General features: G+C 42.9%; 1 protein-coding gene across 1 annotated transcript in view; it reads right to left on the reverse strand.

The window, feature by feature from the left end:
- The window catches only part of scfd1 (sec1 family domain containing 1), a 102998-nt gene extending 93665 nt beyond the window's left edge, over positions 1-9333 (reverse strand). Inside the window, exons 1-6 of the mRNA XM_084308710.1 lie at positions 9287-9333; positions 6825-6895; positions 6440-6528; positions 4690-4780; positions 3352-3474; positions 3028-3115 (exon numbers count right to left, since the gene is read on the reverse strand). Coding sequence (XP_084164836.1) covers positions 3028-3115; positions 3352-3474; positions 4690-4780; positions 6440-6528; positions 6825-6895; positions 9287-9317 — 493 coding nt within the window. The 5' untranslated portion in view covers positions 9318-9333. The remainder of the gene's footprint in view (positions 1-3027; positions 3116-3351; positions 3475-4689; positions 4781-6439; positions 6529-6824; positions 6896-9286) is intronic.
- Positions 9334-16234: the final 6901 nt, after the last annotated feature.

Genomic DNA, 16234 nt, shown 5'->3' on the forward strand with positions numbered 1-16234 from the left:
CAGTACGACGACCGGCCAAGCCGGAGGCACCGCTGACAGCTGGATTCGATACCAGTGTCTCTGCAGTGGTAGACAGACGCTTAGTCCGCTGCGCTACCCGGCCGCCCCGTGCTACAATCTGTTCGGAGTAGATCGAGTTGGGAGGGAGGGGGGGGGGGGGTGGAGGGGGAGGGTTAGGGTAGCATTTATGTGAAAACTGGTTTGTGTCGACCTTATTAGATTCGGCCACCACGCAAAAATGCTTTGAATGTATTGCCCTGAGGATCCAGCTGGGGCCTTCCTCACTGGTGCTCAGTATTTATATAAAGCCCCACCTGCTGACTTAGAATCTATATACTGTGGCAGGTATCATCCCCCGTCCTGTGGCTACGTGGAGGAAGGGAGACACTACTGCCACGGGGAGAGGAGAGTTAATTAGGGAGCTGATTAGGACTGATGGAACACACCTGTGCACCACGTGATCACCCACATCCCACACACATAGCATAAAACCCTAGGAGAGACAGAATAGGTGGAGTGGAGGTGAGGAAGGAGCAGAGAGAGAGAGTGATATACGGAGTTTGTGAGGTGAGAGTTAGTTGAGAGGAGAGGAGAAAGCGAGAAGGTGTCCGTGGTACTGGACCCTGGACTGGCTGAGATAACCCCCCTGTGTACTGACCCTGGACCGGAAGACAAACCCTGAGTATTGAACAATCCCTTTTTGTGCGAGAGCCCGATACGTGTTTTGACCCTGGACTGTTATCCGACTACTCTAATTGCCCATCGGACTTTTGTGCTTGTATTCAATAAATATCTTTTATTTATTGAAATTGTGCTCGTGTGGACAATTTAATTTGTTTGTTTTGAACCGTGTCGAGCCGGAACACCACCAGGCGCGTCACAATATAGAGTCGGGTCCATAAATATTTGGACATCAACACACAATTCTCATAATTTTGTCTCTGTACACCACCACCACAACGGATTTGAAATGAAACAATGTGTGCTTCAGGTGCAGACTTTCAGCTTTAATTTGAGAGTATTCATATCCAAATGATGAATAGTTTTATTTTCGGTCTTTGTTTACAGATAAATCAAAAACACACACGTGTGGACTTTCAAAAGGAAGAGAAAAAAAGAAAAGAAATCACAAATGTACATATTCAAAGTAAGCTCACACACAAAATCCAAACTCAATGACCGAACAAAGGAATAGGCTGAAGCACATGCTTATTTTTGCCTATCCTATCAAATCAGGTGAACGGTGTAGGAATTACAACCATTTATATATGTGCCTCCTCCTTTTGAACCCTTTCACCACCACACTACAGAGAAGGTTAACCCCTTCACTACCACCGGTTAACCGTCTGTAGTGTGGTAGTGAAAGGGTTAACCCTTTGTCGTGTCGCAGTGAAAGGGTTTTAACCTTCTGTAGTGTGGTAGTGAAAGGGTTAACCTTCTGTAGTGTGGTAGTGAAAGGGTTAACCTTCTGTATCGTCACAGTGAAAGGGTTAACCCTTCTGTAGTGCGGCAGTGAAAGGGTTAAGGGACCAACAGTGATTGGCTGCTCAGCTGCTCCCCGGCCAGCTGTGTGTTATTCCCTCATAATTTAATTCACAAGGAGCAGATAAAAGGTCTAGTTGAGTTCAGAAAGTGTGGTATTTTCATTAGGAATCTGTTGCCGTCAACTCTCAATAATATGAGGTCCAAAGAGCTGTCACTATCAGTGAAGCCAAGCCATGATTAGACTGAAAGATCAAAACAAACCCATCAGAAAGACAGCAAACACATTTAGTGTCGCCAAATCAACCGTTTGATAGATTCCTAAAAAAGAAAGAATGCACTTGTGAGCTCACAGAAGAACCACAGAAAACAACTGTGATGGACGACGGAAGAATTCTTTCCCTTGTGAAGAAAAAAAACCTGTGTCACAACAGTTGGCCAGATCAAGAACACTCTCCAGGAGGTCGTCTCTGTGTCAAAGTCAATGATCAAGAGAAGACCTCACCAGAGTGAATACAGAGGGTTCACCACAAGATGTAAACCGTTGGTGAGCCTCGAAAACAGGAAGACCAGATTAGAGTTTTGCCAGAAAACATGTAAAAAAAAAAGCCTGTAGAGTTCTGGAACAACATCCTGTGGATAGATGAGACAAAGATCAACTTGTATCAGAATGACGGGAAGAGAAGAGTATGGCGAAGGAAAGGAACTGCTCATGATTGGGGACCACAATGGAAATAAACCATATGGTTTTATTGTGTTTCAATCCTCGGCGGTTTTAAATGAACTGTTTTACCTGATGCTATTGCTGATCTGATTATGCTTCTTGCCACTGCAAGAATGGCCTTCTGTGTTTGTATGTTTTCTGTTTAATGCCCTTGTTTTTATGTTGAAACTTGTGTGCCGTGTTGGTCAGGACTCCCTGGAAGAAGAGATCTTGTATCTCCGCGCTACGAGGGCCATTCCATGTATGCACGAGGAGATATAATAATGATAATCTAGCGTTGATTTCAGGATGATTAGATAATCAGCCGAAAAATTACAACGTGATGACTGGATTACACTAAAATGCCTTTTTCTCGTCTTTTCCTGGAATTACTCAGAATCACCCAAACCATACTCGTATTCAAAACGGTATAAAACGGAAATGTACGGATGAAAAAACAATCTGTTTCTTGCATGTTGACCAGAAGCAACTCACTGACAGTCGACGGCGTTATTAGATCCATAGCTATCATATAAAATATAGTTTTAGGACTCGCAAGTTTGGCATTCTAAAACTATACCCATTGAATAAAGACCTGGTGCTGAAGGGGTATCAGCGCCCCCTGCTGCTGGCGGTCATTGTGGTAAGGGAAAGAAGTGGAGTCCTCAAGTTCAAGTTAAAAGAAATTGTGTGTGTGTGTGTGTGTGTGTGTGTGTGTGTGTGTGTGTGTGTGTGTGTGTGTGTGTGTGTGTGTGTGTGTGTGTGTGTGTGTGTGTGTGTGTGTGTGTGTGTGTGTGTGTGTGTGTGTGTGTGTGCGTGCGTGTGTGTGTGTGTGTATATACCATGGTAGGAGATGGTTTCCTTGTTCTGGTTACTCAGGATGAACATGTCGTCCTCCAAGGTGATGAAGTTTAGATACTGATCAAAGACCTGGCAGACACATAAACACGGTTTAGATGCTTAGATATTACCAACACTAACATTACTACTGTTATTATTAACATGAGCTCACCTTGGTGACATATTACTACCAGCACTAACTACTAGCATTACTACTGTTATTATTAACATGAGCTCACCTGGTTGACATATTACTACCAACCAACACTAACTAAATGTAAATGTAACTACTGGCATTACTACTGTTATTATTAACATGAGCTCACCTTGGTGACCTGGTTGACAGCGTTAGCAGCTAACGCAGCGCTGGCGATGTCTTCCAGTCGACTCCTGCTGATGGCCGAGATGAAGTTCAGGTAGTAAGACTCATACAGCTGGTTACGTAGGTCCTGCACAGACAAATATATATATAAATATATATAAATTAACAGCTTTATGAGTCATCAGCTGGTTACGTAGGTCCTGCACAGACAAATATATATATAAATATATATAAATTAACAGCTTTATGAGTCATCAGCTGGTTACGTAGGTCCTGCACAGACAAATATATATATAAATATATATAAATTAACAGCTTTATGAGTCATCAGCTGGTTACGTAGGTCCTGCACAGACAAATATATATATATAAATATATATAAATTAACAGCTTAATGAATAATCAGCAGGTTAAGCTGGTCCTACACAGACAAATATATATATAAATATATATAAATTAACAGCTTTATGAGTAATCAGCAGGTTATGTAGGTCCTGCACAGACAAATATATATAAATTAACAGCTTTATGAGTAATCAGCAGGTTATGTAGGTCCTGCACAGACAAATATATATATAAATATATATAAATTAACAGCTTTATGAGTAATCAGCAGGTTATGTAGGTCCTGCACAGACAAATATATATATAAATATATATAAATTAACAGCTTTATGAGTAATCAGCAGGTTACGTAGGTCCTGCACAGACAAATATATATATAAATATATATAAATTAACAGCTTTATGAGTCATCAGCTGGTTACGTAGGTCCTGCACAGACAAATATATATATAAATATATATAAATTAACAGCTTTATGAGTAATCAGCAGGTTATGTAGGTCCTGCACAGACAAATATATATATAAATATATATAAATTAACAGCTTTATGAGTCATCAGCTGGTTACGTAGGTCCTGCACAGACAAATATATATATAAATATATATAAATAAACAGCTTTATGAGTAATCAGCTGGTTATGCTGGTCCTACACAGACAAACATATATATAAATATATATAAATTAACAGCTTTATGAGTAATCAGCTGGTTATGCTGGTCCTACACAGACAAACATATATATATATAATTATATACAGTATAAATTAACAGCTGTTTATGAATAATCAGAACTTGAACAACATCCACCAGTACTACTGCTAAAAAAAATGTGTGTGGGTATTTACAGTATGTGTGCGTGTGTGTGTGTGTGTGCGTGTGTGACTGCGTATTAGTGTGTGTGTGTGTGTGTGTGACTGCGTATTAGTGTGTGTGTGTGTGTGTGTGACTGCGTATTAGTGTGTGTGTGTGTGTGTGTGTGTGTGTGCACGTCTGTACCTGGCACATCCTGTCGATGTTCTCTTCAGTGGGCATGACGAAGTATATAGCTGGTACATCTGGAATGGGGTCTCTGTCTGAATGTAGTAGCCTATAGAACGACAGGTATGAATGGAGTAGCCAATAGAACGACAGGTATGAATGGAGTAGCCTATAGAACGACAGGTATGAATGGTGTAGCCAATAGAACGACAGGTATGAATGGAGTAGCCAATAGAACGACAGGTGTGAATGGAGTAGCCTATAGAACAACAGGTGTGAATGGAGTAGCCAATAGAACGACAGGTATGAATGGAGTAGCCAATAGAACGACAGGTATGAATGGAGTAGCCTATAGAACGACAGGTATGAATGGAGTAGCCAATAGAAGGACAGGTGTGAATGGAGTAGCCAATAGAACGACAGGTATGAATGGAGTAGCCAATAGAACGACAGGTATGAATGGAGTAGCCTATAGAAGGACAGGTATGAGTTTGACTTGACTACTGCAACTCATTCCATCAATAGAACACAAACACCCAAATCCTGGCACCACATCACCCCAGTCCTAAAAGACCTCCTCCCCGTCTCCCACCAGATCAACTACAACATCATGGTCCTCACCTAATTGTGATAATTACTTCTTTGTATGTCTTCGTCTAAATTGATTTTCAATCATAGTAATAATCACACTGTGTCTCTACTCTTTAAAATATTTATTAGCATAAAACATTAATAACAGTGTCTCTACTCTTCACAATATTAGCATAAAACATATTAACATGAAAGAGGGATCTATTCTGGACTGGGTTGGGCTGAACTGGGCAGTGAAAGATGCTGGGTTTGACTGGGTTGGGCAGTGAAAGAAAAAAACTTCTTCTCCACTGCCTTCTCTCAGTCTTAATCCTTGTTTGTTTGTGTTTTGCTCGTCTGTTGTTACTGTTGAGCTGTTACAGCTCAATGTAATGCGACCTGGGAGTTCTAGAAAAGCGCTATTTAACTCTAATTATTATTGCATATATAGAGTTTCTCTACACACTCGATGTGCTAAATTGCCTCCTCCAACCATACACTGGCACCAAGCAGCAACACACTACACAATGGCTGCCATACACTGGCACCAGACACACAAGTTGACACAACACACATAAACAATGGCTGCCATACACTGGCACCAGACACACAACACACATACACAATGGCTGCCATACACTGGCACCAGACACACAACACACTACACAATGACTACCATACACTGGCACCAGACACACAACACACATACACAATGGCTACCATACACTGGCACCAGGTACACAATGGCTACCATACACTGGCACCAGGTACACAATGGCTACCATACACTGGCACCAGGTACACAATGGCATACACTGGCACCAGGTACACAATGGCTACCATACACTGGCACCAGGTACACAATGGCTACCATACACTGGCACCAGGTACACAATGGCTACCATACACACAACACACATACTGTACACAATGGCTACCATACACCGGCACCAGGTACACAATGGCTGCCATACACCGGCACCAGACACACAACACGCATACACAACGGCTGAGAAGCCTGGGGGACAAGGAGTGACATCAGCCAATTAAGGAGAGGGGGTCATTAGGTGGCCTTGATGTCAGAGACCTGGTTGCTCAGCCAATCAACTCGAGCATGAAGACATGTCTCTCCTTTTTTTCTCTTGTATTAATATTTGTGGTTTATGTGCAGCTCCAGATGCAGGGTAGAAGCACTTACAGGTGCAGGGTGATGCCCAAGTCTCGTAGCTCCTTCACAGACATCAGAGGTGAGATGATGTCCTGACCGAAGCGATCGTAGATCAGCACCTGGGACACAAGACGGGTCGGTGTTAGAAACCCAACAGCTGACAGATGAGTTTAAAAAAAGTCACCAAACCGGCTCACGTTCATGCGAGGAGGACAAACTAGAGAGAGACACCTGCAGGGCGGGAGGCATGCTGCTAGTCATAACATTTAATGAAAGCAGTCGCACGTCGTCCACGCAGACCAAAGCATCCAGCTCAGGACGTCTCCTAGAGATCTTTACCCAGCCGGACGCATCACTCATTCAGGCCCTGAGACGTGACGGAGCTGGAGGACAGAGTGTGTGTCTGATCAGGTACCTTCCATACTGGCTCAGTGGCCGTGTTCTTCAGAGGAGGAGCGTTGAAGTTCAGCATGCGCTTCAGAGCAGCTGGAAACACACACGCACGCGCACACACACACACACACACACACACACACACACACACACACACACACACACACACACACACACACACACACACACACACACACACACACACACACACACACACACACACACACACACACACACACACACACACACACACACACACACACACACACACACACACACACACACACACACACACACACACACACACACACACACACACACACACACACACACACACACACACACACACACACACACACACACACACTTTATTTGGTTCCACAAATTATATTACATAAACAGGGAATCAAATATATCTTAAGGTACACATAGCACCTCCTTCTCCACGCGGCTAAGCTGCCAATAATAGTTGAGCGAGAGCAATATTTAATAATAATGATAATAACTTCATTTTATATAGCGCCTTTCAAGAGACCCAAGGTCGCTTTACATGGGGGGGGGGGGGGGGGGTAACAAAGTAACAGACAGTGGACAGACACAACATATACATATACATATAAAGTGAGAGATTAGGGGTTAAAGGCCAAGTTGAAGAGGTGGGTTTTGAGCAGTTTTTTTAATGAGTCCAGAGTTGGGGCGGTGCGGAGTTCTGCGGGGAGGGAGTTCCAGAGGGTGGGAGCTGCCACACTGAAAGCTCTGTCCCCGAAGGTCCGCAGTCTGGTTCGGGGGATGGAGAGCTGACCAGTGTCCGTGGATCGTAGGGACCGTGACCGAGTGTAGGGGTGGAGGAGGTCAGTGAGGTACTGAGGTGCCAGAGCGTGAAGGGATTTGTAGGTGAGCAGGAGGGTTTTGTAGGTGATGCGGGATTTGATGGGGAGCCAGTGGAGGTGGATGAGGGTGGGGGTGATGTGCTGCCAGGGTTTGGTGCGGGTTAGAACCCTGGCAGCTGAATTTTGAACATACTGGAGCCTGTCCAGGGTTTTGCTTGGGACCCCGGACAGGACCCCGTTGCAGTAGTCCAGGCGGGAGGTGACGAAGGCATGCGGAAAGTGATGGTCGCAGTCTGGTTCACAGTCACACACCACTCAGTCACACACACACCACTCAGTCACAGACACACACCACTCAGTCACAGACACACAGACACACACACACCACCCAGTCACAGACACACACCACTCAGTCACAGACACACACCACTCAGTCACAGACACACACCACCCAGTCACAGACACACACCACCCAGTCACAGACACACACCACACAGTCACAGACACACACCACACAGTCACAGACACACACCACTCAGTCACAGACACACACCACACAGTCACAGACACACACCACTCAGTCACAGACACACACCACCCAGTCACAGACACACACCACCCAGTCACAGACACACACCACTCAGTCACAGACACACACCACTCAGTCACAGACACACACCACTCAGTCACACACCACACAGACACACACCACTCAGTCACACACACACACACCACTCAGTCACAGACACACACCACTCAGTCACAGACACACACCACACAGTCACAGACACACACACCACCCAGTCACAGACACACACCATTCAGTCACACTCACACCACACACACACCACTCAGTCACAGACACACACCACTCAGTCACAAACACACCACCCAGTCACAGACACACACCACCCAGTCACAGACACACCACTCAGCCACAGACACACACCACTCAGTCACAGACACACACCACTCAGTCACAGACACACACCACCCAGTCACAGACACACACCACAGACACACACCACTCAGTCACAGACACCACTCAGTCACAGACACACACCACTCAGTCACAGACACACACCACAGACACACACCACTCAGTCACAGACACACACCACACAGACACACACCACTCAGTCAGACACACACCACCCAGTCACAGACACACACCACACAGACACACACCACTCAGTCAGACACACACCACCCAGTCACAGACACACACCACACAGACAGATATATAAACACACACCCAGTTCATCTAACTAGCAAACATAGGATAGTAAACAGAAAGTGACGTTAGCTTACTGTAAGACACCGAACATGACTAGCAGACTCATACCGGCAGACAGTGTATTATAATATGTGTTGGGATGTGGGAAGGTTGCCTGCTAGTTAACCGACACTTTGCACTTGTATAGCTAGCAGACTAATTGATAAGTGAACGTGAGAAACGCCATGTATCAAGTTAGCTGTCTGAAGCTAGCTAGCGTTAGCGTGTCGGCATCACTAAGACATGTATTGTGTGTCACACTCGGAACACCATCTTCTGTTGTGTAACGTGACATCTCAACATCTTTCCAACACATTCTATACAACGTCTCGATTCGAAACGAGAGAGAATAAACGACACGTTTATGTTTTGACAGACCTGCCTGCTTTTCTCGAACGGACGCCGCCATGTTTTGTGTTTATGCGGTGACGGGGCAGCTGGTGGCGTCTCTACAATTCGTAGCCGCATTTCTGCAGACCCCTCTCTGATTGGTTGAGCTCCATTTCTGCAGACCCCTCTCTGATTGGTTGAGCTCCATTTCTGCAGACCCCTCTCTGATTGGTTTAGCTCGTCACGCCGTAAAAGGCGGATGTAATGTTATCATATCAAGAAGATAAGCAGAAATGTACTACCAGATTCGCGTATAACGTTATTTATTTCGCGTGACTTCGCGGTTTATTCCATTATATAACATAACGTTGTTATTTCGCAGTTATTTCGCGGTTTATTCACATAACGTTATATTGTTTACACTGTCTTTCTTCTATTATAACCCTCCCAAATCATATTCAGAAAGTATCAGAGAGACTTCTATTGACCAAGGAATTAGTTATTATTTCGCGGTTTATTCACATAACTTTATATTGTTTACACTGTCTTTCTTCTATTATAACCCTCCCAAATCATATTCAGAAAGTTTATTATTGGTTTTGATTGATTGACTGAAAAGTTTATTAACAGATTGCAGAATGGGTACAGTACAGTACATCTCAATACATACAATTGTTAAGGGGATGCAGACCAGAGAAAGACTTTCGTCTTGTTTCCACCAGGGTCCCCCATTTTCAATTCATCATAATGACAAACCAATTAATCCTATCCAACATATGTGTAAAGGCACACACAACATATTCCAGTTAACGGTATATTTGTTTAATGATTCGTTATGGCGTAATCAATACTTCCATGCGTATAAATTGCGTTCGCGACCTCCATGTTTCCGGGATTCGGCTCCCATCCGTCGGGCAACAACTGTGGGTTTTCAGCCTCTCTCTGGAGCTTAAGGTTTCGACTCCTGGCTGGAGGAGCTTGTCGCGGCTCATGCACATGCGCGCGCTCGGCCAATCAGAGAGGGGTCTGCAGAAATGGCCTCAACCAATCAGAGAGGGGTCTGCAGAAATGCGGCTACGAATTGTAGAGACGCCAGCTGGTGACGGGGCAGCTGATGACGCGGCAGCGGACTGGACCAATAGGGGATATCTGCAGAGCCGCAAGCCCAACGTCTGGGCGGGGCTTCGTGGCTTGTACTCGGTTTGAGGCGAGTATAGTACTGTACGCGTCTATGCTTTCCACAACAAATTCGTGTTTCCGCGTTCGAGTTTTGCGCTCTGATTGGACACGCGCGTTTCTGGTTGTCGGAAATTAACGCCAGACTTTAGGCTTATATCATATATAAATATATTAGTTAATTAGGAACATTCATTAAGTTAAAAGTCATTGATAAATAGGATTACAGTACAATCAGTATCATAAACATTTAAGGACACTATGTTTGGATTGATTGATTGATTGATTGATTGAAAACTTTATTAACAGATTGCAGAATGGGTACAATACAGTACAGCTCAATACACACAATTGTTAAGGGGATGCAGACCAGAGAAAGACTTTCGTCTTGTTTACATCAGGGTCCCCCATTTTCAATTCATCAGTTTCCTTTTACATTGAAAGGCTTTTAGGCCAAGGTTAGAGTGGCCCCCTTTATCTCCAGCAAGGTGGCTGGTCGGTCCGGGATGAATGCCTGTGCATTTTCCTGTTACATAACTATGCATCCTCAAGGACCTGGTCCGAGCTGGATCATATGGGAAAGGACACAGGTGTCTCACACTTGATTGGTCAGCCAGCGAAGAGACAATAGGTCGGACAGTATATCAGACCATCTAAAATAGAGGGAAAGAGAGCTCCTTGGCCACTATGCTATACTGCATTGCTGTCAACAAGCTGTCGTGATCCATGGACCACCCGATAATTCATGTAATTATTCTTTCTGATTATTCAATAAATGCAATACATGATGTTTGAACTCATTGTCCTGTGTCTAATATTCTATATCCTTTTGTCCTGATTCGAGGAGCAAACAATTCTTCCCACATGGTCATGTGACATGTGCGCCAATCGTGGGACGGCAAGTTCTGCGCCTATTTCCGGGTCTAACAGCCTGCAAACTACCTAACGCCTAGTTTATCACTGGTTAAGCTTAGGCGACTCTTTCGCAGTTGGTTAACCTTAACCAACGTCGAAAGAGTGCCTAAGCTTAACCATCCAAAAACTTGCGGTCCCACGATTGGGCGTACATGTCACATGACCAGAAACGCACGTGGCCAATCAGAGAAGCGGAAACACGAATTTGTTGTGGAAAGTATTCAGGCGTACTGTACTGTATAGTAGCTGACTGTATAGACTGTACAGAAGTATAGACTGTACATAATACTGTATATATGTATATTGAAATATTTTCATTCATTAATTCATTCTTGTTTACATAAGGGTCCTCACCAACTCGGTTAGCTAGCAAACATAAAGCTAATGTTATTATTAGTCTCGATTAGGGATGTCCGATATTATCGGCCTACCGATATTATCGGCCGATATCGGCATTAAAATGTGATATCGGAAAATATCGGTATCGGTTTTCAATTTTTATTTTACATTTCTATAGAAATGATGTCTGATATTATCGTCCGATATCGGCATTAAAATGTGATATCGGTTGATATCGGTATCGGAAATTAAGAGTTGGACAATATCGGTATATCGGTATCGGTAAAAAAGCCAATATCGAGCATCCCTAGTCTCGATGGATTAGTCAGACTATCTACTAGAATCGATAATACTCCCTCAGTTAGTAATACTCCGGGAAAATAAATATGTTACAACATTTACGTTGTAAGTTTATAACAGTTTTAAGTCATAATCACTTGATTTCACTTTGTACTATAGAAATATTAGATTAGGTGAGAATGCATTTTTCCTCATTAATCTAAATTTACCTCGTCAAATTCCGCATGCACATTTTTATTTACTAACCAAAAAGAAAAAAATTATTTATGAAGGAAATGGAACAACGTGTCAACGATTTCTACCTCACAAAACAATGAATATATGCAATAGTTTTGCACTATCTTTTTAATTTTTTTTTTTCACTTATTATAACAGTCTGTCAGTGTCAAAACCTCCTTTCAAACAAATTGAACCAACATTGCTCTTAGAAGATGCTTCTTTATATGGTAAAGGTGGTGGATAGGAGCACCACAGCCAAAGAGTGCTAATTCTTCTCTTGTAACACTATCATACTTTATATATTCAATAACAAAGATATATCATACGTTATATATTCAACACTAAAGATGTCATACTTTATATATTCAATACTAAATATATCATACTTTATGTATTCAATATCAAGTAAGTCAAGAGTTTTATTTGTCACGGCATACAAGTATACAATGAAATGCGGGATATATTAAAGATGTCATACTTTATATATTGAATACTAAATATATAGCATACTGTATGCCCCCCCCCCCCCCCCCCCCAAAAAACCCACTGAAGCTTTAAGTAACTATAAATCCATAACTCTGATGTAAATGTGATATAAAGTAGGCAATATCTTCCTCCCAAATCCAGAGCAGATGGAGCTAATGACCACCACTTTCAGGATCAAGAGGGAATAAATCCTACCAAGATAATACTTAACAATATTTAATAATATAACAGCTGAAACAAAAGAAAGTTGTAAATTTTTAGGCCTTTAAATGTGTAATGCAATAAAAAGTGAAGACCCAGTTTGTATATTTTTTATTTTATTTTAATTTGTTTGAATTTTCTGGCTTGAATATATGTGTATGTTTATGTACTGAAGATGTGAACGTGACCACATCACACCAGTCCTGGCTTCACTCCACTGGCTACCCGTCCGTTTCCGTATCGATTTTAAACTATTACTGACCGTTTTTAAAGCACTACACGGGCGGGCTCCACTGTATCTAGCTGAGCTCCTGCATCAGCACGCCCCATCCAGAGCGCTAAGGTCTGCTGACCAGCTGCTGCTGGAGGTGCCTAGGACCAGGCTTAAAACTAGGGGAGATAGAGCCTTCGCTGCCCCTCGGCTCTGGAACAGCCTCCCCCACATAAGATCTGCCCAGAGCCTAGAGCAGTGGTTCTCAAACTGTGGTACGCGTACCACTAGTGGTACTGCTGGTGGTACTTGGTGTAAAAAGTTTGAGAACCACTGGCCTAGAGGCTTTAAAATCACTGCTCAAAACGCACCTCTTTTCCCGGGCCTTTGACCAGTTAGCCTGCCACTTTTGCTGCTACTCTGGACTTTTCATTACATTTCTTGTCTTTTATATTGCACCTTGCTTCTTGTTCTTAATTGTACAGTACCTTTTCTGTAACTTTGGTGTATTTTTACTTATTACTGTAGTGTATGTGTTTTTATCATGTACCTGTAAAGCACTTTGGTTTGGCTTTAGTCATTTGTAAATGTGCTATAGAAATAAAGATGACTTGACTTGAAGAAAAAAACAAGGATTGTTTATTGCAGTGTGGAAGAGCCAACACGTCAGATGGAGTTCAACAGGTCAAAGTTTAGAAAAAGATGCAATGACACGATGAGATGCATCCTGGTATAACAAGGCCTCAACAAGGACACTAAAACCACGATAAACAATGGAAAACAGAACAAGCTGAAACATAAGAGTATAGAGAGAAAAACACCTCCATCTATAAAATAACGAAAGATTACAATCTTCAGTAATCAGCAAACGTGGAAATATAATACATGTTGAGAGAAAACATCTTTGACCAACTCACAAAAACACAAGTAAAACAATTAGGCTAATTAAAGCATTAATCATTAATAAGAGCAAACGTGAAAATAGAGAATCGATATAAATAAACCTCATACAATTGGAAAAATCTGTTGTTTTTTTGTAACTGATTACTATTCATCAGTAGGTAAAATGGGAATTGTGGGAGTAATCTGTAAACTACAGATTAAAAAATTATAAAAAAAATTACAAAGCGACCTTTTCACATTTTCACCACTCCCTGCAAAGCAAACATGACGTTCCTGGTTGCTACTGTATTATTACCAGGTTTATTACAACAGGGTTCCTAATACCGGTCCCATTTTAAATGGACCGTAGACCTTAAAACCCTTTCCATGGGTTTCGCTTTTATCTGAGACCTGAAAGTTGTCCAAATCCTTTTCCCACTTTCAAAATGTTCAGGTTTTCATCAGATGGAAAATATTGAATCTGACATGAAAGAATAAGACTGTAAAACAGAAAAATATACAATACAACACACTACAAGCACCGTTGTTGATAAAGTGTCAAAAACAGCACCATAGATTTGCGACAAAATCTCATCGCTAAAAGCAAAAAACTGAATGAATATTTTTTCCAACCCAAAACCTGTAAACAGAAACGTAAACTGAAATCACGCTATTCAGATGATCTTAACTTGTCTCGTCCTTAATAACAGAATAGGTTCTCCAGATAGTCTGACTTGGGGACTTGAGTTGCTAGGACTACCAATAACACTCTTCCCTACTGCCGATTCTGATACTGCGTTGGGAATACAGAGCTCTTTTATTGGACAGTATATAGACCCTTTGTCGTGTGGCAGTAAAAGGGTTAACCTTCCGTATTGACACAGTGAAAGGGTTAAACAATTTGGTAGTGCGGCAGTGAAAGGGTTAAGATAGAATCACCATGTTCCAGCATTAGAGAGATCTAACCAGCCATAATGTGAAGTGGGAGAAATATCATTTACAAAAATATACCATAAAGATGGCGGCAACAACAACAAAACTACTTGCTGCAATACAAACGGATTCAGAGAAAATAATTGTGATGTTATGTTCAAGGAAAATTATAATTTACTACATTTCGAGGTGACGTTTTTAAATATGTTTCAAAATAATAACGATCTCTGTGGCGAGTGGTTGCCATGGTCACTAAGGACTAAGTGCCGTGGGTCAGAGGGGTCAGGTCTGGTTAGTTGGAGTGTGCAGATGCAGAATTCTCTTTAGACTTTGATCCAACATCTTTCGGAGTCAAATAAATCAGAAAATCAAGTCCCTTTTGCTTAGATTCTTCTTTTTGTTGTTGCCATTTTGCAGATGGCATGGGCTCTTGGCACAAGAATTTAGTATTGGGAAAATCCCGTTCAATTAAATTCAAATATCTCTCAAGGTGAAAGGGTCAAGGGACCCCATTGTAATTTGGTTTACCAACTTTCTTCCCCCTCATTAAAATGTCACGACTGTGGAGCGCGGTGTCGTCACTTTCACAGCGAAACGGGACATAATATCTATATCTATCGATTATTATTATTATTATTATTATTATTATTATTATTATTATTAATTATACATCTCTCCACTCCTTAGCCTCAGAACTGAGCTCGCGAGTACCTCTGAAAGACGGCTTCGTCTTCAAATCAAATGCGGTTTTGGAAACGTTAAGCGATGTGATAAACGACCTCGAGGGTCGCAGGTCGAGCATCGCTGACGAACGTCAACGGTGTTCAAAAAGTAGTCGCCTACACACATGCAAAAGGCACTCTGCATAAAAAGGACACAAAAAGCAAGACAATGAAATAAGTAAATAAGCACCCAAATCTGCAGGTCCATGCTGCAGTGAAAGGGTTAAAGGGCCATGCTGCAGTGGCTGATGGGTAGCTCCATGCTGCTCTTGAAGGCCAGGTAGGAGGAGACTACAGGCAGGGACAGCTGGTTGGAGCCGGGCCGGCTCTGAGGGAACAACCCCTTCTGCAGACCTCCACCGCTCACTCCCTCCTCCATCTCTTCATCACTCCCTCCCTCCTCAGCTGGAGGGCTGGCTTCCCTCCCTCTACGTCTTAACCCTCCTCTCCTCTTCTCTCTCGGGCAGCAGGTGTCCTCCTCCTCTTCCTCTCCCAGACCTCGGGCCCCCTGCCCGCCTCTACCCTGCTGCTGCACGGGGCTCTCTGGGTGGAGGAAGGCCAGGCTGGGTGGAGTCCGGAAGCCCAGGGCGGGCACCGCGTCGCCCCCCGTGG

The sequence above is a fragment of the Notolepis coatsorum genome (assembly GCF_963971535.1).
Source record: "Notolepis coatsorum genome assembly, chromosome: 2".
Classification (NCBI taxonomy): domain Eukaryota; kingdom Metazoa; phylum Chordata; class Actinopteri; order Aulopiformes; family Paralepididae; genus Notolepis; species Notolepis coatsorum.